Source organism: Polyergus mexicanus, unplaced genomic scaffold, assembly GCF_030449975.1.
Source record: "Polyergus mexicanus isolate NDT 795.1 unplaced genomic scaffold, iyPolMexi1.0 SCAF_27, whole genome shotgun sequence".
NCBI classification, from domain to species: Eukaryota; Metazoa; Arthropoda; class Insecta; order Hymenoptera; family Formicidae; genus Polyergus; species Polyergus mexicanus.
The window spans coordinates 2,955,066-2,968,832 of NW_027223347.1; the positions used below are offsets into that span (position 1 = coordinate 2,955,066).

At 30.8% G+C, this 13,767-nt stretch overlaps 2 protein-coding genes across 8 annotated transcripts in view; one reads left to right on the forward strand and one right to left on the reverse strand.

Moving 5' to 3' along the window:
* Nucleotides 1-9,097, forward strand: part of LOC138943579 (nibrin-like) — a 44,081-nt gene extending 34,984 nt beyond the window's left edge. The window contains exon 10 of the mRNA XM_070314534.1: nucleotides 9,008-9,097. The gene's annotated coding sequence lies outside the window, so the exon portion shown is untranslated. The remainder of the gene's footprint in view (nucleotides 1-9,007) is intronic.
* The window catches only part of LOC138943578 (uncharacterized), a 57,267-nt gene that overhangs the window by 25,037 nt on the left and 18,463 nt on the right, over nucleotides 1-13,767 (reverse strand). For 3 of the 7 annotated variants that reach the window (XR_011448499.1, XM_070314522.1, XM_070314523.1), the window contains exon 1: nucleotides 4,989-8,054. Coding sequence is in view for 6 of the 7 variants with exons in the window: in XM_070314522.1 (XP_070170623.1) it covers nucleotides 4,989-6,883 (1,895 nt within the window). In the remaining variant the exon portion in view is untranslated. Of the gene's footprint in view, nucleotides 1-4,988; nucleotides 8,256-8,732; nucleotides 8,787-13,767 lie in introns of those variants that run through there. The other 4 variants (XM_070314528.1, XM_070314524.1, XM_070314525.1 and 1 more) reach the window with 3 other exon arrangements.

Below are 13,767 nucleotides of genomic sequence, written 5' to 3' on the forward strand. Positions count from 1 at the left end.
TTGCTTAAAAAATGTTAATGTAATTATATTATCGATTTTCTAAATTTCAAAAATTAGTTTTCTCAAAAATAAAGATTTATATATATATAAAAAAAAAAAAATTTTTTTCTTTCTACACTCTTGACTTATTTCTTTCATATAAAATTATTTATCTTTATCGTCGATTATAACACACACACACACACACACCAGTTATACGGAAGACATATTTAATAGATATATGTAAAAAGACATATAATGGAATAATATTTGAATTAAAAACGATTCTAAATTATTTTGGATAATATAAAGTACGTAAAATTATTGCGCGCGTGTTTCCAAAGGTGCAGCCCTTTGTTCACTTGTAATTTTGTTTAATTAATCTTATTCCATCCTATTACATTAATTAATATTATTCTATAAGATATCGACTAAATGTACATAACTGGTATTTCGAGTATGTTTCAGTTTCGCGGATACGAATCCAGTTTATCCTTACGTGTTGCAATTATATAACTGCATTTCTAATGCACGATTGACCAAATGTTATATATACATATATTTAACCGTAGAAAAATTGTGAGAAATGCGAAAAGGGTAATTATTTTTTTCCGTTTTATTTAATTCATTATAAAGAGAGAGAGAGAGAGAGAGAGAGAGAGCGAGGGGGGGAGAGAGGGAGGACGAGAGAGCAAGAAAAATTCTAAATATCTAATAAAAAATATTAGATCTATTCTCTCTCTCTCTCTCTCTCTCTCTCTCTCTCTCTCTTTCAATGTATGTATCCTGTATGTATTGATCCAATACAAATTCCAATTAATAAAACTGCAATTATTCCTCATACAAATCTTATATACGATACGCGTAAAATATGTTCCCTTTACGACTCAATGATTTTACATTGGTCACTTATTATTACCGTATAAAATCGTGCGATAACAGTTAGTAGAACCTGGTGGAAAATAAAAATGTCGAGATTCTGCACATGATTTATTTGCTCTCAATTTATATCTTCTTCTTTATATTAAAAATATTGGTATTAAAAATTTGTATTAAAATAAATATTCATATCTAAAAATTATTAGAATCAATGTCTTACGATCGTAATGCTTGTTAAAAATTTGATCGAGATTAAGCGTATATAAATTAATTAAAAATTAATTAAATTCCTTAATGATAATAAAAATAATCGTATATGTATATATATATATATATATATATATATGAGATGTTAATATTTAATATACTACATCAATTATATATTACCACATTTAATTGTTTGTATGATTTTATTTAATTGCATTAATTTTAATTTGATTAATTTGTTATTTATATTAATTTTCTTTATTTATTCATGTAAATTTTTTTATTATTTATATTAATTTAATTGCTTATATATATATATATATATATGTAAATTTTTTTATTTATATTAATTTTATTATCTATATTAATTTAAACATCATCTATACACTTTTTTTATGTTATATATATTGATTTTATTACTTTATATTTATTTTTCCCTGGTTTTATGACGGGGATATAGCATGACATACATTGTAAGTCACGTTACGGCGAGAAATGCCGTTTCATCAAGTTGAGGCATATTAACGATCGCGATTACAGTCTTTGTAATAATTAAATTTGCGAGTGAAACAAGTGCGTGCGGAATAATCACAATAATGGAAATATGGGTCTACCTGTTGCATCATTACATCGTCGCAGAAAAGTTTAGCGTTTAAAATAACATTGAAAAATTTATTCACTTATTTACACCTTTCTGCCCTCTAATGATTTATAAGTAAGTACAACTCCGTTTAATAAACGGAAGGAAAATAAAAATTACAATAATACTTTAACGGAGAGAAAAATAGATATATAGGTATTTACAGAACTTTATCTAGAAATTTTAGCAAATAAAATTAAAATTGAAAATTTTAATCAGGGGTAATTGTTTCCTAAACTAATATTAAATCGATAAGATGGCGATGCGTATTATTCTAATCTTCTTGAATCAGTATTGTTTCCCTCAATCAAGATTGAGATTTGCTTCCGATCCCACAGCGTCAATTCCCACTAGAGAGCGTGGGAAATTTTTTCTTTGCCAGTTGTTGGACGTTCTAAATTTTCCAGATAGCTTATCCGCTCTTTTCTTCTCAAATGTTTGGAACATTTTATCTCTCTTTCTTTTTTTTTTTTTATTTCGCTTCTGTGTCTCTTTTTCTACGACAAAATAGCCTATTTAGAAGATTTCAAAGCCTCGAGAAGCAGTGGTACGTTTTTTACAACGGTAAGGCACACAGATGAATCCAAAGGCGTCATTTTATCGTTTAACTAAAAACGCCTATGGCAATCAAAAAATTTTTTGTTTCATATTCTCGTTATGAATATCGAGGCAATTTAAAAAAAAAAGGTCTTAATTTTACTTATTTATTAATTGAATCAGATATAATATAATCATTCTCTTTAATAATAAGCTGTAATATCTTTGTCTCTCTCTCTAATACGAAATACATAAATATGTTTACAGCTAAAAATATTGTCCTTCCATTATTTGAGAATATGTTAAATAATAAGCTAAATATATAAAAATAAAGATTTGAAATTACTTGTGATTTTTTTTATAATCTGAGTAAAAAGAGCATACACACCGGCAAATATTTCAATAATAAGATCTTCGAATATTTGTGTCGTATTTTAAAGATAAAGATAATAAAACTTTGAATAATTATATATATACACCTATATCTTTTGTAGTTATGTTTCTTTTATCCTGATTGATACAAACAAGTTAGATTACATTAGATTTTAGTTACTTTTATATGGAATGAAAAAATGGAATTATCATCGAAAAAAATTTTATCTTGACATTTGGAGACCAATCAGATATCACCATTAATTATATTACTTAATATATCAAAGCTTTTGTATTTTTTTTAATATACAAAATAATTCTTTTTCGAAGATATTTTACTTAAGGGAAACATATCAGAGCGATTAACTTTCAATAACTAATGATTTAATTAATTGGATCAATTGGTCAATCATGATATGGATTTAATAACAATTAATAAATCAACGGAAATAAACAAATAGGCATATTAAAGTTGTCAAACGTTAATGATGTTGACAAATGTTAATGAAGTTGTCAAGTTTTAACAATAATTTCAATATTAATTAATTTATAATTTAATTATGCAGTAAATTCGGAATTAATGTTTGCACTTAATTTTAAGAATTTAATATATTATCATCGGCGAATGCATATCGCGCATTCCGAGTATCAACCGCAAAGTGACACAAGATGATGAGAAACGTTAACATAACATACATATTATGAGTGGATACATGCTGATGACGCATTTCTCTTCATAATCTACTATGATCCAACGCGCGTTCCATGATTTCACACGCATAATACAATGACGAGTTTTAAAAAGTGAGAGGGAATTGTGACGATAGAATTTTTCATAAATTTGTAATCGATTCTATATATCGAGAAGTAGTAAATGTCAACAGAATGATTAAATAATTTGTTTAATAAATATTTAAAAATAAAACGCTTTTTATACATTATGACATTTTGCATTTAATTTTAAATATTGTCAATTTTTCTTCAATAAATTTTGATTTGTAGCTTCGGCAAAAAGATATATTGTCCCGTATAACACGCAATCTTAATTTTGACAACGAGATATTCTCCTATCAATCCTTCCTTTTTCAGCGAGTATCATCACATACACCTCAACTATTCAATTATATATCTTTAAATTTTATAGTCTGAGATTAAATCCATCTCTGACCTTATTTAAGAAATACAATTTTATTATTTATAATTTATATTCTTCCTTGAAGCTTAATTCGAAATGAAAATTTTAACTAAAATGAGATATTTTTAGAAATTATTTGCCCATATATATAAGACATAACAAATATATTTAATAAGAGTTGATTAATTTTACACATTCTCCGAGTTAATCAAATACAATTCTGTACGTACATTATCTGTGGTAATTATATGTCATCGCGGAAATGAGGCGTTATTGTAACTGCAATCATCACGCTTCCGCTATTGCCATATAATCATGCTCATGATGCACCGGAAACTAAAAATGACCTTCACGCTTCGCAAAATTTATAGCGGTTTAACGAGAGGCCTTTGAATTTTCTAAAATTTCCTAAATAAAAGTATCTAATTTCGCGATATGAAGAAAATTGAAAAAATTATCAAGACAAGGTCGACAGAATTTGATAAACAATTGCTTTTCCCTTGCGATCCACGTTTTTCAATAATTCACCATGTCTCTAAAATATTAATCGTTGAAATAACGAAGTGAGAATCATATGGTACATTCGATGTAGAACAGCGCAATGAGTGCGGGATCGAATAGACCTAACAACAACCTTTGTATGCGTTCTCCATCGCGCGATTATAACGAAACGTAATTCCACCGTTCCACGATGGCGCCATGGAACATCGCGCACCTGTACCAATAACATTGCCATTGTATGCGTGTACACGCAAATAGATAGATACACATGCGCGCGTCGAGATTACGTATGTTCGTCCCGACTGTCATCGGTATAATTACGTTTGCAAACGGCAAACGCACTCGTGCATGCGCCGCCGATCCCGCATCCCGCAACGCCTAAAGCCGCGCTCATATTGAAGGAAGAAATTATAGAGAAGCTATAGAAAATTATGCATCATAATTAAGAAAAATTACATACGCGCATGCATATGCACACCACACATACACAACATGCGCACGCGTACATATAATATATGGTATATTTAAACAGATAAAGAATCAAGAGATAAAAAGAGATAAAAAGGAATTGGCAAATTTAAATCTTAATGAAGAATTAAGTAACACATCATAAATCGAAGAATTCATCATATGTTTTTATTATTATGCAAAAATAATTCTATTAATGATAAAAAAAATTAAGAGGAAGAAAGAGAGAGTTGATAAAAGAATATTTGCATTAGCAATTTTGCTACTCACCTTGGTATCATCTTTTTCAGCTCTCCGATTGTCGGGTTATACTCTCGATTCTCTCCGTTAATTCTTGCCACTCCTTCGTCAATATTCACCGCGTACCCGTTCACTATCAAATCCACCAAGTCCGCGAAATCGTCGTGCTTTCTCATAGTCGACGATGATGGGGTCAGTTCGCTTTTCCCGGATTTTTCAACGACGGGCGTCGTGTCGCCATTTGCCTGTTCTCGGCTACCATTACCTCGTTGAAGGAACTTCCGGCGGAAGTTGTTGTACACACTGTCGGCGTCCGCCGGGTCGCCGACCCTGACGCGAGCGTGGCTCGGGGTCAGGTGATGGCCGCTGTAACCCAGGTCCATCTGCAGATCCATCACTAGCAGAAGCGTAAACACGATAGCGAACGCGCTTAGGCCCAGCACCAGCTTGTCGCGAATACGGATAAGTCTGATGGTTAGTTTCATTTTGGGATTTTTATGGAGCCTCCTGATCGATTCACTTCTCTTCTTATCTTCTAATAATTTTTGCTTAATTATTGGCAACCGCAAATCATCCGGTTGATGATCTACAGGACGGTAGGTCTGGCGGATAAATGGTTGGTTATTCCAAGATTCAAGATTGTCGATTATCTTCAAGGCAGGCGAATTATTGGTATATATCTTGGTGACTAATCCTTCTATTTTAATGGATGTATTTTTCGAAATACTTTCTTGACCTTTTGTAGAATTCACTCTTAATGACAATCGTCGATCTATAGATTTATCCAATCGATGATTTATATGATTGGAAAACTTTTGTAGATCTTTTTGAATTATTCGTTGATAATTTCGATCTGCAAGGTTATCAGTTATCTTCAAGATTGACAAATCGTCACTATTCACTTTAATAACTTGATTCGTTGAAGTTTCTTCGCAATCTTTTATCCTGATGATTGAATTTTTCAAGATTCCTTTGGAACTTTTTATCTCGACGACTGGTTTCTTTAATATCTTCTCGTGTTTTACCTCGATGGCTTGAATTCTTGAAATCTTTTCAGAATCTTTTATCTTAATGGCTGGATCCTTTACGTTCTTCAGATCTTTTTCAAAATTTGTACATCCCGATACACTTTCAGTGAACTCTATAATGAAATTGGTTTCTGAATCTTCTTTGGAGCTATCTACTAGTTGCTTTGGGCAAGAGAAGACTTTAGAAATTGTAATATGCACTTCGGGTGGCTTCGCGATCGACTGATATTTCGCATAGTGATTCGAATCCGTAAGCCTGTATTTTACGATTGACGAATCGTCTTTATCGGCTGACCCGTCGTTATCAAACCCTGTTGACCCTTGACTCAAGCAGTCTTCATCCGGTGGAGGCGACCGCTTAGCTTTAGAGTCACTATCGCGTTCTTCCCGTACTTTCTTAGATCCCTGAAGAATTTGTTGAGGAACTTTGGATAGAAGATGACGTCTATGGATAATCGATGATTGATAAGGGAGATCAATTAAATCGTTCGTTCGTTTAAATTTTAAATTCTTGTTTAATAAAAGATCGTTATAGATGGTTTGTTTCGTTGGTTGCAATAGTCTCTTCTCTCTTTCAATTAAAGGAATATCTTCCCCACTTAAAGAACAAAATTCCTTGGTCAAAGAAATATGATCTTGAACTCTTGTTCTTTTTGTTAATTTCGATAGTAGGTCTTTCTCAGAAATATCTTTGGTCAATAAAGAATTATCCTTATGTGCTGTTAACTTTATATCATCAGAAATATCTTTTCTTTGTGATAATGAGGAACTCTCTTTTATACATGCAGACAATTGTGAAGCTTCTTCAAAATCTTTCTTTATTAAAAATACTTTTTCATCAAAACTGCTCTTTGACAACTCTGGATTTTTTTGAATATATTTGTCCATTAATTGCATTAATGGACCAATTGGAGTATTCTTCTTCGGATTGTTTTTGACATTTTTCTTTATCAAAAGTTGTGGACTCTTTCGAACATAATCCTTTGAGAATAATGTAGTTTTTCCAATACCTTTCGTTGTCGACTGGGAGATCTCATTAGCTAAATCCTTATCAATATTCTTCTTCTCTGATAACAGATCTTTTTTGTCGTTTTCTTGAACTGATTGTTCTTTAAGATTTATTTTCGTCAACAATAAATTTTCTTCACTTTTTTTCTTTGCTAATATAATACTTTTATGAATATTTTCGTCAATCCTATCTTTCTTTAACAACAAAGGACTATCCAGATTAGATCTCTTCGCAATTATTGCTCTCTGCTGATTATTTATACCGGCTAATAATGCCTTTGTGTGTATATTACTCTTCAGTGGATTTGCGTGTGCGCAAATATCCTTATTTGCTAATATTAGGATCTGCCGATCGCTTCTATCAGTTGACAATGCTTTCCTTTGAATATTTTTTTTCAACAACAGAGAACATTCCTTAATATCTTTTCTTAAAATCTTTTTGATATCTTGTCTACTTTTTAATATTATATTCTGTCGATAGGTCCTCTTGCCAAATAATACTTTTTCTCGAATATCCTTCTTCAACAACAAGAAATTTTCCCAAACATTTTTCCTCCTTAAATTTAAATTCTGCTGGATACTCTTCTTTAGAAAGGATTGGCCCTTATTGATAGTTCTTAGGAATCTATCGCATCTCTTATCGATATTCTTCTTTAACACCCTTTGCAAGAAATCGTCCGTTATATTAAATCTTCTAATACGATCTACTTTCAATCGATTGCCAATCCCGTTTGATAATTCTAAGGATTCATCTGTTACCCTCTTTGTGGGGTTCCTTGACTCTTCATCATTGTCTTTCTCGTTCTTAAATTTAAATCTTCTGCTTGTCGATCTTGATCTTGATTCCTTGCCCCTTGAAGTAGATTCTCTGCGCTTTGATCTCGATCTTGATTTGGATCTTTCTAATTTTCCGCGATTGCTCGCGTTATCTATGTATATCGGGTGGTCGGCAGTTGTTGTCGCATTGCTGCAGCTTGCACTTCCGGAACATTTCCCGTCAGCCAGAGCTCGAGATGATCCGAAGGAATGATAATCCGGCGTCGTAATGCGCCGGATCTTAATAAATTTAATAACGAATCACTTGATTGCACTCTTTTATTGCACTTTGAACATTCGTTGAAACGCAACAAAGAAATATTGTATATCACTTGTTTAGTTAAATAAATATGTTTATTACCCAAGTAAGATTAAATTAATTGATAGATATTAATTGGATTTCGAATGTGCCGTGCACACCACGACGTCCTTATTATCGCGCCGTCTGAAACAAAAATAAAAAATATTGATTTATATGGGGAAAATTATACGATAATTATTATATTATTATTATGATGCATTTAAATAAAATTTTTTATATTTTCTAAATCTCTTCTATCACATATCTATATATCTTTTTTCATTTTCCCTTTTTATTTTCTCCTCTCCTCCTAAAATTTGTATTTCATATGTCTTAATTAATTCTTAAGATTTGTAAAAAATGGAAGCAATTACGATTCAATTGAAATTCTTTGTATTATGATTATGCATATCGATGCATCGTGTTGCATCGCGAATTAAGGGAGCGTATACCTTTCTCGGACAAAAAAAAAAAAAAAATTTAGCATATTTCATGATTTTTTTTTTTTCGGCAAAAATATAAAAACTACGAGGATCGGTTTTTTTCACAAATAAAAGTACACGCTTTAGATTGCATTTTCTGATTTTTGTTTATTATTTGTATGAAAAGTACTTTCCCTACAGCCATTCCGCCCTAGGCCTTGCATGTTTTACGGTACCGGCGAGCCTGGTTCATCTGAAACAATGAAATCAAAAAAGGGTCTTAAAATTTATGACATCTCGTAATCCCTATCGGATGCTTTTTGCAATTTTTTAATTATTTCTATTTTTTATTTTTCAAACAAAATGAAAGTTTTGGCCGTCATTTTGTTAAAAATCAAATTTTTAAAAATCCTATCCGACAGGGACTACAAAATGTCATAAATTTTAAGAACCTTTTTGATTTCTTTGTTTCAGATGAACCAGCTCGGAGATTCCGCCGGTACCCCGCAAAACATGCAGGGCCTAGGGCGGAATGGGAAATGTAGGGAAAGTACTCTCCCATACAAATAATAAACAAAAATCAGAAAATACAATCTAAAATGTGTACTTTTATTCGTAAAAAAAAAAAAAAAAACCGATCCTCGTAGCTTTTATATTTTCGCCGAAAAGAAATCATGAAATATGCTATTGTTTTTTTTTTGTCCGAGAAAGGTATATGCTCCCTTAATACGATGCGTCGTCGCGATGCATTATGTGGTTCGTGGTATGTAATTCAAGTCGATAAACAAGACTGGCCAGCGTTATTTTTATACAATAGCGCGCGGCGGGATTTTTTATATCGTTATATCACGTTACTGTCACATATATAATACACGTGCCACTTTGATATTTATATCGCGCTAAAGCGTATGAAATCAGATAAGTGTATGGCATGATAAAACTATATATATATATATATATTACGATCAGCTATACCCTTATTTTTTTTTATCTTTATTTTTTAATAGCAGCGATCTTATTTATAACCATAAATAATTACCTCAAATCACATTAAATATAGGTATTTAAAAAATGATTAAATATTTTTAAAGAAAAAGATAATTCCATTAAATTTTTTATAGCATATTTGTATATATTTATATATTTTTTAATCGATCATTGACTAAATTGTCACATAAATTTAATAAAAGTTTTAAAATAGATGAAAAGAGTAGATTTTGAAAAACGATTTTTATTATTACTATTATTATCTTATGCGGTATAAATATGTAATTATATATAGACTTTTATATATGTCATTAAGGACATAGTACATTAATATTGGGACATAAAATAAAATAAACAGTATAATGATATTTAAATTTGATATAATATTGCATTGTTCTCACATTTATTGATGAAATTTCAATCTCTTAATTGCTAATTAATTAGCGAACGCGAATGAGAGACAAAAGGACCCCTCGAGAGCCTCAAATATCATCAGGAGTCGGTATGTTATTTCGAAAATACAATCACGTCTCTGAGTACATGGGGTTTTACGAACACCGCAAGCTCTTTTTTTCTCATACGCAGAGAGAAATATGGCTATATATACAATATCTTTATTATATCGAGATTGTAGAGGAGACGCGTTGAATTTCAATGGCATCTTCAATTTCGATCCGACATCAACTTTTACAACGAGAGACCGAGGTTCGCATTACACAACGTAAGTGCCTGCTCAGATCGCAGATTCTGGCAGAAATGGCCATTCAAAGATCGTCAAACATCCTGATTCAAACATCCTGATAAATATTAATGATAAATAAAAACGACTCTGTAACCATTTTCTAGAATATAAACGATCTTATCATGTCTTTACGTCTTCGTGGCCATTTTATAATTACAGATTATCGCGTGTTGCTTTATAAATAATATTTGTAGAAAAAAAATATGTATACTCTTAACAAGAAATTTCTTATATTAATTTTATTTTCATCTTTACTTCTCGTTTCTCAGCCCAAGCAACTTACTTGTAGCCTTTTAATGCAACATATCCTGCAATTTTCTTAATTCTTTATTTATATTATCTTTCATCCCGATATATAGTTATGAAAATCTCATTCTTTGATCATTATCATTGTATAATCTGTATCGCATAATTTGATTGATATCGATAGCCTTTCAAAAATTACGGTGCAACGATAAGAAAATTCACGCGTAGAAATAACGCATTATGCTTTTCTATTGTTCGCATCCAAGTTTGCATCATCGGGTCAAGGTGCGCTCTTTAAGGAAAGGATGAAAGCAGATAGATATCAACTGTGAAATAGAGTGACGATAATGGGGTGCTTCGTTGTGAAAGTGGTAACCGTTACAGCTACCGCGGAGTCGCATCGTAAAAGCGAGGGTGCATATTTTTATATATATTTATGTGTGTATATATTATGTCATAAATGGAAGGAGAGAGAGAGAGAGAGAGAGAGAGAGAGAGAGAGAGTTGCTGCATATTGAAACGACTGTATAACTCAATACTTTTATCTGTCTGCCACGCTAACAATAAGAAGAAAGGAGTCTCGAAGTCGTGTATAATATGCACATTTCTGATTACTGATTCCTGATTACCTTTCCATTTTCCTTCTCCCTCGAAGCTTAAAATAATATGATTTTATTATTTAAATAAAACAATATATATTCAAGCTCTTTATAAAAGTAATTATATAACATATATAAAAATATTTACGTTTTTTTTTTTTATCGAAATACTAAAAGCGATATATTCCACTTTCCCTTTTATCTTCGATAATGTTTTTATTGACAACGGAATTTTCAGATGTTCTCTCGTATAAGTATTACGTTATGAAATTTATTTCGTCGATGAAAATTTTATAATTATATATACGATTTATTTCTTAAAGAGAGAATAAATTAGGAAAACTCGCTACAAGTAGAATATATATATATATATCAACATATATATGCCAGACATATATTAATCTTATATGCACCAACATTCTGTGAAATTAATTCAAGTAGAATTCAAAAAATATCAAAAATGAATTTCGCCACTTATTCAATCACGTACAGAATTCAAATATAAACTCATGAATAATGTATAAAAGCGCGATCTGTATTTGTTCGTGCTATTAAAGATTGTTTAAATTGAAATTCGAGTTTAGACTCCAGCTCTCTCGCGCGATCTTTATTTAGATTCGCCACTCGCGGTATTTTGATATTTCGATGATGTACGAATTGTGCGACCTGTTTATGTATTTTCGTTTAGTTTGCGTCATTGAAATCTGTGCGATCATGCATTTTATCGCATACGCATTCACGTGATGATATGATTTCGCAAGCGCGATAACAAGGCGCGAATCTCGCCGGAAATAGAAGATAAATTCATTTCTTTATGTCGTTTAAATTTCTAAATCCACATATCAATTTTCATATTTTAATAATTCTAAATTTAATATAAACTATAACTTTTATTATTTCGTAAAAAAAAAAAAAAAAAAATCCTGCTCTAACCATGAAAAAGAGAAATTAATCCTCAATCAATACGAGATCTTTTAAATCCTCATGTCATAAAAGAGCACACATTCTGTGGATATATATATAGTATATATATAATATATAGATATACTATACACACACATACACACGCATATAATACGCGCGTACACACATATAATTCTTTTATTAAATTTTATGAATGTTTTATAAATTCCAAATGTCAAATTATTAAATGTAAAAGCAAAAAGATGCTGAATATGACATCTTGTGTGTGTAAATACATGTAAATGTGCGTCAAATTTAATATATTATACATACACATACACACACACACACACACACATATATATATATATAAACGCGTGAATTTTTCGCATATAGAGAAATAGAAACGGAGGTACTAAAAGAAATGATTTTTAGGGGAATTCGATTATATATGCCAGCTCGACAAAATTTCTCTCTCCCTCTATCCGTCCCCCCCCCCTCTTTTCCAATTCTCAGCTGAGCTCTTTCGTTTATTGAATCTCATGGGGAATGTGTTTCGCAGGCAAAAAGTGGAAATCTCGAACTGCAATTATCACTAACGTAAGCATAACGACCTTGCAAGCGGCACGCGCCATTTTACGCAGCCATAAAAACGTAGTTGTTGCCGATTCGTAAAGAAAAAGAAATGTGTCTATATCTCGTAAAAAGAGACGCAGAAGAGAATCTGTTGATAAAATTATATTTATTAGTTATTATCATATTTATTGCATATAAAAATTCTCGATATATAACTTTTTGTTTAACGCATAATCTTATTTTTAAGAAACTTGGATTTAGAACAAGATACATTTTTTTTTTTTTTATTGATTAAAAAGCTTGTAGTTGAGAGATAATTAGTTATACAACACGTGGACAATTTATATCTTAATACACACACACACCCACACACATACATACCGTATATATTGTATTCTTACATATATTTCTTTCCTTTAAAAAATTATTACTTGGATATGATGATTAAAAGGAAAAGAAAAATATTTTCGAAATAAAAATTATTCATCTCTTTCTGTACAATGCACGCATAAAATATTTGATCATCTCGCATGAGTTTTATAAAACATTCTTAAGATATGGGGCATAAGTGACTCGGCGGAGATTCATTAAACATTAAATAGGATAATTTCGGGGAAGGTGTCAAATCGGTTAGTTCGGTAAAAATTTTTTATTGTTGTTAGGTTACTGTTGAGATAATAAGAAAATTAGACTTCTTTGATTATAATCAATAATAAATATAATAACGATATTTTTGATTTGTGTGTTTTATTTTCTTTCACTCACAATTAATAATTATATAAAAATATTGCCTTTCAAATTTAGATATGGTGAATTCAAATATAGAATTTTGTATGTAAATAAATTCAAGGTATTTATTTGTAAAGAGAGAAAGGAATAAAAGATAAGCCAAGAAAAAAAGAGTATTTTTCAAGAAATAATTTAAATGTCCAAAAAAGTTATATATAAAGATATGCTAAATAATCACGCAAAAAGAACTCATAAAAATTAACAGATTTATCAGATTATAAAAAAGAATTTTGAATCGTTAATTGCATGTTGAAATTTCCTTATCATACTCTTATCACGGTCGCAGATAAAATTAGGATGAGGGAGAGAAGTGAAAGGGGAAAGATGGTGGAAAGGATTAAATCGGCGGAATTTGTATCTATGTATTTACACAACAAAGGTGTACATATCGC